Source organism: Nanorana parkeri, unplaced genomic scaffold (assembly GCF_000935625.1).
Source record: "Nanorana parkeri isolate BGI_ZX_2015 unplaced genomic scaffold, ASM93562v1 scaffold422, whole genome shotgun sequence".
NCBI classification, from domain to species: domain Eukaryota; kingdom Metazoa; phylum Chordata; class Amphibia; order Anura; family Dicroglossidae; genus Nanorana; species Nanorana parkeri.
The window spans coordinates 241532-254014 of NW_017306690.1; the positions used below are offsets into that span (position 1 = coordinate 241532).

Below are 12483 nucleotides of genomic sequence, written 5' to 3' on the forward strand. Positions count from 1 at the left end.
AATAATAAGCATTCTCCTAATATACAGATTTGGTCTGAAAATGTTTGTCATTACATTGTCTCAACTGGCTCAGTTGAAGTATCGGTGAAATGAGCCCAAATAGTTTTCTGAACGGTGGCTTTTAAATCTGTCTTGGCACCAAAAATACACGCAAGAGGCTGCTGTTCTGTTCCCACAGTCCTATTATTACTGCAGGAGTCACAGAACAGCGATAAAGCATAGTACCTGAGGGCTGTTTGAGCAATTAAAAGGATTTGACTGGCCATTTACTTTCACTAGAAATGAGCCCATGTGATTGTCTGCAGTACAGTGTGACCTCATTGCTCTGGAATGTGGGGCCTGTTTTCTCCTCTAGTTTATGAATGCTTTGGAAGGGGCTGCTAATTGCCATCCTTTACTGTACGGTTCCTTTCTACCATGTAAAACGGGTATTCTGGCATGTCTGTGTATCTAAATTTAGGTGAGACTGTTGGACTTGCAAAACTGTATCCAATTTGTTTCTGTGACTCTATAAGCAGGTTGCTCAGTACAAATAATTGTGCTGACTGTGATATTGTTAAACTTTTACTATGTGAAAATAAGACCTGGAAAAAAAACTACCGTCCAATTATAACCAATTAACAATACTCCAGGGAATATGCCTGGATAAAGTGGATACTCCAGCAGCCTGTACTTAAAGAAAGAAAATGGATAGTAAATGTCCTATTTACCTACCCAGTGCTATAGTGGATCTCATATGTGTTGATCTGTTTTAATAATGCACACTTCACAATTTAAAGTCCAACTCCCAGTTAGGGGCGTACTTTATCAACTGAAGAATCCCCCTTCCATCAAAGCACCCACCACATTTTTGTTTCCTACACATTTTTTGTATACATAACTACTCGAGTGGTTGGGTCATATGGCTTCCTGAAGTCCTCTTTCTCCTGCGGTGAGTGGTCCTCTACAGTATGCTGCAGAGAGCAATGCTCGTAGTCAGGGCAGCTTGATGACCCCCCCTTACCCCAGGAAGCTTGTCCTTGATGCCACGGGCTCATACGAAGATGGGTAAATAACTCAACCTGAATGATAAGCAGGAACCGGGCCCTGCGGGGTACAGCACTGAATGATGGAGAGTGTAAGTACTGATTTTGGACTTCTCACCAGATTGAGACTTCTAGAATACTATATACCTTATTTGTTCTCCCTGGGTGCTCCAGATTTCTCCCAAAAAATATTGTTAGTTCGGAGAGCTTTCAGTTTAATGTTCCTACCACAGTCCTAGCTATTCGGAGGACAGAGACTGACGTAAAAGGTCTATGTGTAAAGCACTGATGATTTTTTCCGCACTAAACGAGAACTATGGGGTAAGTGTTTTTCCCCATAGTTCTCCTCAGGGTCACGGGAGGACATAAACTAACTTCCTCCCGTGACCCAAAGCTCAGTATACCGAGACCGCCGCATTACTGTCGAGATCCACCCAGCTGCAGGATTGACAGCTGGCTCTGCCTATCTAGAGGCAGAGCCAGCTGTACCCACCCGCTCCCCCATTCGTTCCTCCAGTCAGCACTGGAGGATCGGAGAGGGGAGTGACAGCCACGGCTCTCTGCAGGGACAGGATCGAGAAGTGAGCGAGAGACGGTATGTGTTCGCTCACTTCCCGATCTATTGAGCCGACGTGTCACAGTTTCATTGTCACAGGTCGGCTCGAACTATGAGGTTGAGTGAAAAACCCTCACCTCATAGTTCTCCTTTTTAAATAAAAAAATAAATCTAAAATATATCAACCAACAATTACTAGTAAGGGAAGGAAGAGACAAAATTTAGGCCTTTATTCAGACTGGGCGTACACGTCCATGTGGTGTGCACGCACGTAAACGGGCCAGTCCTGGGGGGGACAGGTGCAGCGTGTGATTGCGCACAGCAGCCTGTTTTTCCCTATGGGAGGACGCAGCTGTACGCTGTCATACGCACACCTGAACTGCACATCCGTCAGACAGTGTGCGTCCAAGTGCGGGCACTCGTACCCGCACGGATGTACAAGTACAGGTGTGAAGATGACCGCGTACAGCCACATCCTCCCATAGGGAAGAACAGGCTGCTGTGCACAATCATATGCAGCACCTGTCCCTCCCAGGATTGGCCTGTTTATGGGCATGCATGCCACACGGACATGTATGCCGCATCTGAATGATTAAAGTGTATGCCCAGCCAAAACATTTTTCCCATTTTGGATAGAGTACAGAAGGATTAGAGATCAGTCAGGTTTTTTTTACTGATATCTGAGGCTCAGTAAGAGAGCCTTCCACTAACTTCCTGTCCAAGTGACAACAGTTTCAGCAGACAAGAAGTAAGGGATAATCTCCAACAGAAACACAGACCAAAATGATTTATTAGTGTAGGAGAAGACTAGAAGCATTTTTTCGCTGTGGGCCTGTTGCAGATTTGTCCTCACTTCTATCTGGTGAAACCATTTGTCACCATTACAGTAAGATCGGGAGATTCTCTCTAACAGAACCCTGGAAAGCAGTTCAAACCTGACGGGGTCCTAACCCTTCCCCACTAAATCCAAAACTCTAGAGATGCATTTTGCCTGGACATTTAAGGATTAAAGTATAAAGGTTCGGGAAACAGGTATTTATTCAAGTATAATTAACAAATCCGGTTCTATGATACATAACTGAATCAAAACTATCACAAAACATATTGGGAAAATAAATAATAAATATCATCCTCAACATATGGTAATTGTTATTGCTTCTTTTTGTTATTGCTTCTCATGTCACCTCTGTTATGTCTTACAGCTTGGACATAGGCCCGCTCAATTTTATATTTAGAATAATTAAAAAAATTATTTGCACAATAAATCCCTTCATATGGTTCTCCTCTATTATTGTGACTTGCTTGTTTTGACTGTTTTATTGTGCTTATAAATTTGCTGCCATGTGATCTGAGACTGGACTATTTGAATCTTACTTGTTACTTGAAATTATGTTTGACAAAGTCCATGGGCCATCAGCATTGGACCCTTGCCATGTGATTTATACTGAGGACAGGTTCTCCTTTAGTGTATGGGAACCCAACTCCTTTACAGAAAATACATAGTGGGGATGCATAATGTAGACAGTTTGGATCCCACATCAGTACCATTTATATATTTAAACATAACTTACATGGTTATCTGAAATCTGCAACAGCAGTTATATCTAGGGTTTTCACAGAATACCTCCTACCTAATGCAAACAGGTAGATGGATTGAATGGATCTCCCTATGCATGCAAATAAAAAGTGAGTAATGCAGAAGTGCACAAGTACCCCTGGCTGATCAATGACCACTTCAACTAATGCCTTGTTCACATAGGCTTAGGCTTGTATAGAAGTCGGGGGTACAGCAAGCTGTTACAAAGAATTTCTAAGCATTCAGCTTCAGGCAACTTTGCTGGAGATTTAAAGCTGCAGTGGTCAACTTGCAAGATATAAGGGGCCTCAAATACATCCCACAACATCACAAAGGGGCACGCATATCATTTTGCCCCCTTTACAAATCAGTGCTCAGTCAGTGGATTCATACCACTGCCTCTGACCTTAGTCAACTGTCAGACAGAACCAACAAACAGTGCACAGGACATGTTAAAGAGGTAGAAGAACCAGCCTGTTGGAGAAGGGAAAAAGGTGCATAATAAAAGAAAACTCACAGCTGACAGTATGGGCCTAATCCCCCACCTTCCCCAAGCAAGTCAGGCAGCATCAAGCTAACATCAGGGATATACTTAATGAGGCTAGGTCCTTATCTTCTGCACATGTGGTCCCCTCTACCATGTCTGCCCAATGTACAGATAACAGCCCAGTCCCCAAGATATGATGTCAGTTACAAACAGAGCTGGGAGCAGAGAGCTTTGATTGGCAGCATCTGCTGCTTTTCCAATGTGGACCCTGCCACTGGGATGTGGCCAGCACTTAGGAAGCCACCGTCTAAGCAATGAAGGGCAAGCCTGCACACTGGCATCTGCTTTTATGATGCATGGGTGCTGCAATGCGACTGGTGCCAGGAGCAGAGGCTTTTGTTTACCTGGTGGGCCTCGTTATGGGCACAAGGGCTTTAAATCAACTTCAAGCTCTAGTTTGGAGTCATTAAACAGATATTTTTGGGGAAAATAGGTTGTTACTTTAAACAAGTTGCTAGTGGGCTTCTGTAAGCTTTAACACTTTTTTGAAACCTAAATAAAGCCTGCTAGCAGCTTGTTTTAATCCATCACTCCCATTTAGATCTGTGTTTACCAAATTGGAACTAAAGGTTGCTTTTAAAGCTTCAAGAAAGCTGTCCAAAGTGTTTTGAAAGCTTGCTGTACACACTGCCCTTATAAAAGCTAATATTTGTGGAAACAAGGCCTTATGGTATATTAGTGATAGTGCATGTCCCTTTTAATGAAGGGTGGCTTGGTGCTGAAAGAAAGATTATATATATATGATGCATATTTATGAGAATGAAAAAGCTTTGTTTTTCTTATCAGATTGAACAAATGAGGGGAGAACTGCTTCAAGAACGTGCTGCAAAGCAAGATTTGGAGTGTGATAAAATGTCCTTGGAAAGACAGGTAACATTAGCTTTCTATATAAAAATATAATTATTATGTTGTGTACCTTAGCTAAAAAGCCATCCCCTTCTTGTCAATGTATTGCAGTGCTGATTTTTGCAGTCTGCAGTCAATGAAACATAGGGACCTAATGTACTGTATAGCACCTGTGATTGTAAACAGAGGTTTGGATGTGAATGGGATTTCTCAGATTTCAGGGAAGATTTCTCACTGTATAAGAATTTTAAAAGTCTGTTATTCTTATAAGATGCATTGATTTATTGTTGAAACGTTTGGTTTTGTTTTCCAACCTTGTGTAGCATTTGAAGTTGAGTATTGTTTGACCCACTGCAGCTTTTCTTTCGCTCAGAACAAAGATCTGAAGAGCAGAATAGCTCATCTTGAAACTTCACATCGATCCAATAAAGAAGGGCTTGTTGCTCAGATGGAAACAAGAATAGTGGAGCTGGAAGAACGCCTGGAAAATGAAGAAAGGTAACGTAACTTGTTGTTGTGTTTGGGCTTGGTGAATGATTCTTTTTTTAACCCTTTACTTGTGTTATTGCTGTAATATAGCTGTGGTTCTAGTGTTATGCTTTATGAAGTAATATTAGGCTTTTAGGCATACCTATACAGGTGAAACCCGAATAATTAGAATATCGTGCAAAAGTAATTGCAGTAAGTGCTGCAAAAGGGGCCCAAACCAAGTACTGAGTACATATGCATGCTTGTACTTTTCAGAGGTCCGATATTGTTCTATGTACAATCCTTGTTTTATTGATTGCATGTAATAATCTACTTTTTTGAGGTTGTGGATTTGGGGTTCTTGGGGTTTTCATGAGCTGTAAGCCATAATCATCACAATTATGAAAAATCACGGCTTGAATGATCTTGCTTTGCATGTAATGAGTCTCTCTCATATATTAGTTTCACCTTTTTAAGTTGCATTAGTGAAATAAATGAACTTTGCACGATATTCTAATTATTCGAGTTTCACCTGTATGTTTAATTTGCTTGTAGATCCCTGAATTAAAATTGTGTTTCAGAAATCCAGTGCAACCTGCTTATAGTTTTAAAAGTACCAGGGAAGAAGTAAAAATAAAGAACTTTGGTTTGCTTTTTTGGCATTCACTGTATATTTTAGCAGATATCTTTTGTGGTATTTTATATTGAGTGAAAATACCTGTATATAATCTTAGACATTTAACCCTTTCGCTGCCAAGGACGTATGTCGTACGGAGCTACAAAAGTGCTTCCACCTGGCCAGCTCAGTACGCCGTACGGACCTGGCATTTACAGTTCTACTATAAGCTGATGGTCGCTTTAGCGACCATCAGCTTATAGTAGAACTGTTCAGCAGACTGTCCCCTTTAAATTAATAGCTGTCATCAGCGGCTCACAAGATATATGGTTTGGGGGGTCTTTTACAAACGCTAGCAACGCAGCAGTTGAAAATCAAATCAATAGGAAACAATTGCAGAAAATTCAAAAATGGCTTGGCCAGCTGATTTGAAAAATGTTCCGGAGGGCTTGGCAGCGAAAGGGTTAAAGTGTATGTTAAAGCATAATAAAAAAAATATATTCAGTATATCTCTGGAATACACGCAACATGTCTGACAACATGCCTCTTGGACATGACAACACAGCTCTGAATTGGTAATCATATGGTGCCAGCCCTGTCTGATGGATTAAATATAATACAGCCCCCTCCTCATCTCCATAACCCCTCCTTGTGGACAAGCAGACCGCTTAAGATGTTATCAACCCACACGTTTTTTTGTCAAACAGATATAACTATAAATTTTCAATGGTATAATTAGCAGACCAAAAGGGAGCAAATAAGATAATTTTATTGTTGTGTTTACATATACTTTAAAAGTTTTAAACTATAGTTTCTATTAAAGTACTATTAAGCCTATAAAAAAAGCAGTATCCGTATAGTTGTCCCAGTATTTATCTGAAGTCTTGCCAACTGCCTGACCTTACGCACTGTTTCTCAGCTTCTGATAGGGCATGGCAGTGTAAAAAACAAAGCCCTATTGTCTACATTCCTCTTGGCTCCAAGGCTTTACTATGTGACACTGCTATGCACTCTAAGGAGCTGGGAAACAATTGTCATGTCTTGTTCTCAAAGTACGATAAAGTGCAATGCATTTACACCCATTTTGCTTTTTGTAATTACAATAAGTCACAAAAAAATATATAGATAGATATGTGAATGCCTGGAACTGTGCAGAAGCCAATATATTTTAAGAAAGTTAGGAATATTGAGCTATATTATCACACAGCTGCGTTGTGGTTAGCCAGTTCCATAAACACTAACTTTCCATATTTGTTCTGTAATGGTATTGCCTGTTTTACATATATTTGAATTTTTATTAGTACCTATTTTTACACAAAATAACTTTCTATCTTTCATAAGCAAGACTGCCTAGCCATAATAATTTGGGTTTTATTTTTAGATTCTTGAAAATTCCAGGGTTTTTCTTTTAAATGTAAAGAAATATATGTTTAGGATTACAGCCAAATAAACGTTGCTATTTGAAACTGGCAAGATGGTTTGAAATCAAGGGAACCTGTCCATGCTTAAGCACAATCACTTGGATCATTTGTTTGCACAAAAATTGGGACATGGCCGTGTGTCTGCCGCCGAGGCTCCTACATTAGTATTCAACTTGTGCGGGATAACATGACAGGAAGCTGGCATACTGTACCCAGATGTCTATTATGCTTTCCTTTCAATGCTTTGCTTATGATTCAGAGCAGTTCACTGTGACTGGGTGCTGAGCTGATGTCTTGCTTCACTGTCTTCATAAACTCTCCTGCATCTCCTGTATATTTTCTGTTTACGTAATTATTTATATAATTTTCATATGGTGAATGTACATAGGTATATTTGTTTCAGAAATAACTATCAAGTTTCTTTTTTCTTTTTTTTGCCTGAAAGACAGTAGATTGCAATGTAATGTTCTGAGCTTCAAGCCGTAAATCCACAGAATATTAAATGCAGCATACAAACATTTCATCAGTATTCTGAGTGGAAGTTAAAAAGAATCTGGCACAGTTTCCAGCTCCAATTTCCAAACAATGTGCTTTTCCTTTCCACAGGGATCGGGCAAGCCTCCAACTCAGCAACCGCAGGCTGGAGAGGAAGGTGAAGGAGTTAATGATGCAGGTGGATGACGAGCATCTCACTTTAACCGATCAGAAAGATCAGGTAGGGCAGATTTTAAATGGTTCGCCACTCAAACCTTAATTAACTACTGTATGTCAAATTTTAAGAGACTTCAGATGCAGCTTTTGTATTCCTCATGTTTGTCCTTGGTTTGTTTTCATATGACAGCTGTTTTATTCTTGCAGCTGCATGTTCAGGCTAAATGATTGATGTTGCTTTGAGCAATGGAACTCCAAGCAGCACTAATCTGATGAGAACACTGGAATTTGCAGGAAAATCAATATTATTTGTAAAATGTATTATAGATAGCCAGCAGTGTGCATAATACCAACATGATAAATTTATGCCAGGGAACTTCGAAATATATATTTATTTTACTACTCTTCTTGTTAGGGCCCGTTCACACCCAATGTGTTGGGGCTGCACTTGCTGGGTTTTGTTTTCCAGTGCAGACGCAACACAAGTCAAGGCAATTTGCCTTGTTTTAGATGGGCTCAGTTTACACTACCATGTTGCGGTGGTGTGCACAGAAAAAAAGAGTATGGCATGCAGTAAGGATGGTCCTGGCCCAAGAAAACCAAAGCATTCAACAGGTTTAGACATTGTTTGAGCATTTATATGAATTAGTGCCAAAAAGCACAAAGATAAACTTGTAATAATTGGAAAGATTTTCTATCAAGAAAAGAAAATAGACCTTTTTTTTACATGTCTGCGTGTCCAGTCTGCACATACTTACCTGTGATGTGGTGATGCTTCCAGGTACAAAGTATGCCATGGCAAGCATGGTTTTCTAAGTGCATCCAACTTTGCATTTCTCAGCAAAATGATTGGACGTAAGTGCATAGGTTAACTCAAGCAATTATTTTTATTGGAAAAAAAAAAACACTCTCTTCACAACAAATATATACATTGCAAGGATATTAGAAAACATATTTTGGACTTTTAGCTGCTCTGCTCTAAATGCTAAAAGAAACAATAGCTATAACTTTCTCCAATATAATAGAAATTAGCAGCCTATGACTACTTTTAGTGTACAAGGGTATCTGAAATATGTCTTCATCTGTGAACATAGTCACAAAATTGGTGCCGGTGATTTATTAGAGAATTCCTGTATCTCTGTATCCCTCCACACATTCAATGTCCTTGGGAAGAATCTCTGCAAAGATGAGACTGAATGCTTCAAAACTAAAGGCAGTGCAAGGAATACTTGGAATTTCACCCCTGCATTCGGTTCTGAGGGTTTTCTGTACACTGCGGGGGAATTTATCAAAACTGGAGCAGACAAAATCTCAGATCTGCATTGCAACCAATCAGCTTTTCTGTCTCATTTTCAAATTTTACCTGATCAAATTGAAGAGAGATGCTGATTGGTTGATCCAGATTGTGTCTGCTCCAGTTTTGATAAATTCCCTCCTTTGTCTTTTACTGAAGCTGGAATCAGAATGGCAGGTCCCAAGTCATTTTCCAAACTAATATTTATCTATGAGTCGGGAACAATATCACATCAGGTTTCAGTGCTTTGAGCAATAGTAAGCAGGCCATTTACTGCCTGTCTTTGTCTTATAAAGATGAGCCCGTAACCCAGCAAAACACATGATCCAATTTGGTCACAACACACTCTTTTACTCCATTTCCTGAAGATGTCTTACTTAATAACAAGGTTCTGGTATTTAAAACGGGGTGCACAGGAATATGCAAGTTTCCGTAAAGAAACAGTTTGATTCCATCTTTAACCTTTTTATAAAATTCAATAAGAATACAAATACTGCCTGCCTAGGGTTACAATCACCCTCCAGTGGTGATGGGACAATACAGCCATATCAGTGTCACCTTGAAGTGTGTTCAGAATTGTGTACCCCTGAGTTATGCAAACTGTTTGAAATCTTTCCAATTGTCATAGACATTATCCATTATATACCTTCAGAACAAGGCAATATATTAATTTATATTTTACACCTACTTTCTTACGGAATCCACCTTTAGCGCTGTGTTATCACTTGCACATCATATTTTACCAATTCATAGCAGCTTTAGGATTAGTATTCTAACTTTTTAGCCTTATCTTTCCAAGAGCGCAGATTCTTTTATCTAAATTATCCATTATATATCTGTCGTATATCTATTATAGTGATCCTATCAGTAACATTACAAATCCACACAAATAGATTCCTCAAATGTCACATTTATAAAGCAATATTATAATACCACCTTTTATAATTAAAAAGGGGTTCTTGAGCTCTTGGCACCATGACTAGGCTGGGAGGTGCAAGGTAGTGCAGGTCTACCAAAGTAATCTCACAGAATGTGTTTCTTCTTAAAATCTCTAGCTAAGCCTACGACTGAAATCAATGAAGAGACAAGTAGAAGAAGCTGAAGAAGAAATTGATAGGCTGGAAAGTTCTAAAAAGAAACTGCAAAGAGATCTCGAGGAACAAGTTGACCTCAATGAGCAATTGCAAGGACAGTTAAATGGTGCAAAGAAGGAGCTCAGGTTAGTGTTTACTACTGGTTTAACTAATGCACATCTAATAGAAGCATCACATATGTGTAATATAGAATCTGTGTGTGTGTGTGTGTGTGTGTGTGTGTATAATATACACATACATAAACATTTGTCATGGACTTATTTCCACTGCAAGACCCATGACTGCCTCCTATATTTACTTTGGATTTGGATCGGTATTTAGCAAAAATAAAAAGAAAAGCTCCTCATAGTGTAGTCGACAAACATTTATTTGAAAAAAAAGTAGTCACAGTTAAAACCGAATAGATCGGCGGCTCACAGGCAGCGTGTGGATATCCTGTACTTCCTGGTTGTTCGTGGTATTGAGAAGTGTAGCCCCGCCCCCAAAATTGGCTTTTTGCATTACTGTTTATATTTAATGCTATTTTTCTTGTAGTAGACGCAGGAACTCCCCAAGCAAGATGTTGAATGATCTTGATGACGATGATGACCTAAGCACCGATGGAGAGAGCCTTTATGAAGCACCTTCTTTATACAAATATTCCAGGGATGATGGCCTCACCACCTAAACTGGATCTGTTATTTGGACTGTAAAAGATGAATGAACCATAGAACACCATGCACTGTACATTCCATGGAATAAAACACAGGAAAGCGACAATTGGGGCAGCATGCCACCCAGCATTTAGTATTCTTTTACATGCAAAGCAAAGTAAACTGATTTGTACAGAACAATGTCTTAAGAATGTTATGCTTTGTAAATATTATAATCCATATATAATTTGTTATAGAGTATTTCATAGTATATTCAAGTATATAATAAACTGTTACAGTTAATCTAGCTTTTATGACCAATCCCAGTGCAGTTGCTGCAAGCCTACTTGTTAGCGAAGACTTCAGACATCCAAATAAGTAACTACTTTGCTGAATGTCATTACTTTTATTGACACAGCTAACAGTCTGGTGTAAATAATTGTTTATTTGTATTGATTCTTAGATTGCTTTGTTGTAAAATCCAAATCCAATCTTTTACAACATGCTTCTCTTGCTATCGTGAAATGAAATATTTTTTTAATAATGTTATTACATCTATTAAAGAATCTTTTAACAAGATGCCAAGACTGTGTAAGATTTTCACAATAATGTTTTTGTATGATTGTTTAAAAATCTTTTTTTTTCTGTCTCTCATATCAGGTGATTTATGGGGCATGCTCAGTGGAGTAAATACTTCTATATCCTTGGACCACACTAAGTCCTAGCATAGGTTTTAATCTGTCTGCAGCCAGGAAGGTGAATAAAGACTTGGTTGCCATTTCTTTTAACCTGCTGTGTCATTTGCCCATTACATATGATAGACCAAAACATTTCAGTGAAGATTAGGTACCAGCATTGTTTAGCTAAAGAAATAGCTCATGGTAAGCAGGATTGCACCCATAAAGCTGCAGCTGATTGCATTGGTTCAGCCTTCCAAGTAGCAACCCCATACAGCCTGCATCTCCTTCCATGAAATTTACCCCAAATGCATTACAATAGTGCAATTTTTGGGTATAAAAGTAAGAGGTAGCCCCCCCCCCCCCCCTAAAATTTAGAAACCATAGAACAAAGCAATTGGGGGGCTTTTTAGGTACCACTATTACAACCTCATGTTAGATCCATACAAAAGATGTTTAATCATTAAAATTTTTAAAATCAATCCCCATATAATCTAATATAATCTAGAAGAAAAAAAAAACACATTGTTATCATCCACAAGTCCACAAGTCATATGTCCTAGTCTAGCATCCTAAAAGACTTATTTCATGTTTCCTTAGTCTTTTATTGTTGTACCTTTTATGTCCAATTTTTGGGTGGTACTAAATACTTTCTTTTTGTGACGACCTGTGGTTCCTGAAGAAGTGCAATACAAAACGCATTGAACCAAAAGTGGGCTATGTAGATACAACAGTGATAGACTAATGAAAAGTGTTTTCATGAAGCTAGACTATGACATGTGAATGATAACAGTGTTTGTGTGTTTCTGGATTTTATGATTCAAATTTTAGGATTGAAGATCGATTTTTAAAATTTTTATAAATAATGTTTTGAATAAACATTGAGGGGAATTTATCAAAACTGGAGCAGACAAAAGAGCAGCTGTGCGTGGCAACCAATCAGCTTCTCTCTTTCCTTTTCAAATGTTAATTGAACAAACTGAAGAGAGGAGCTGATTGGTTGCCCTGGACAACTGCTCCAGCTTTGATAAATCCCCGCTTTATCTTTTGTATGGCTCTAACATGAGGTTGCAAAAGTAG

At 38.9% G+C, this 12483-nt stretch overlaps 1 protein-coding gene across 3 annotated transcripts in view; it reads left to right on the forward strand.

Moving 5' to 3' along the window:
• CGNL1 (cingulin like 1) overlaps nt 1-11291 on the forward strand; it is an 89630-nt gene extending 78339 nt beyond the window's left edge. For 2 of the 3 annotated variants that reach the window (XM_018559928.1, XM_018559929.1), the window contains exons 15-19: nt 4491-4574; nt 4924-5048; nt 7662-7770; nt 10056-10219; nt 10629-11291. In XM_018559928.1, coding sequence (XP_018415430.1) covers nt 4491-4574; nt 4924-5048; nt 7662-7770; nt 10056-10219; nt 10629-10761 — 615 coding nt within the window. In that variant the 3' untranslated portion in view covers nt 10762-11291. The remainder of the gene's footprint in view (nt 1-4490; nt 4575-4923; nt 5049-7661; nt 7771-10055; nt 10220-10628) is intronic. The other variant, XM_018559930.1, reaches the window with a different exon arrangement.
• The last annotated feature ends 1192 nt before the right edge of the window (nt 11292-12483 follow it).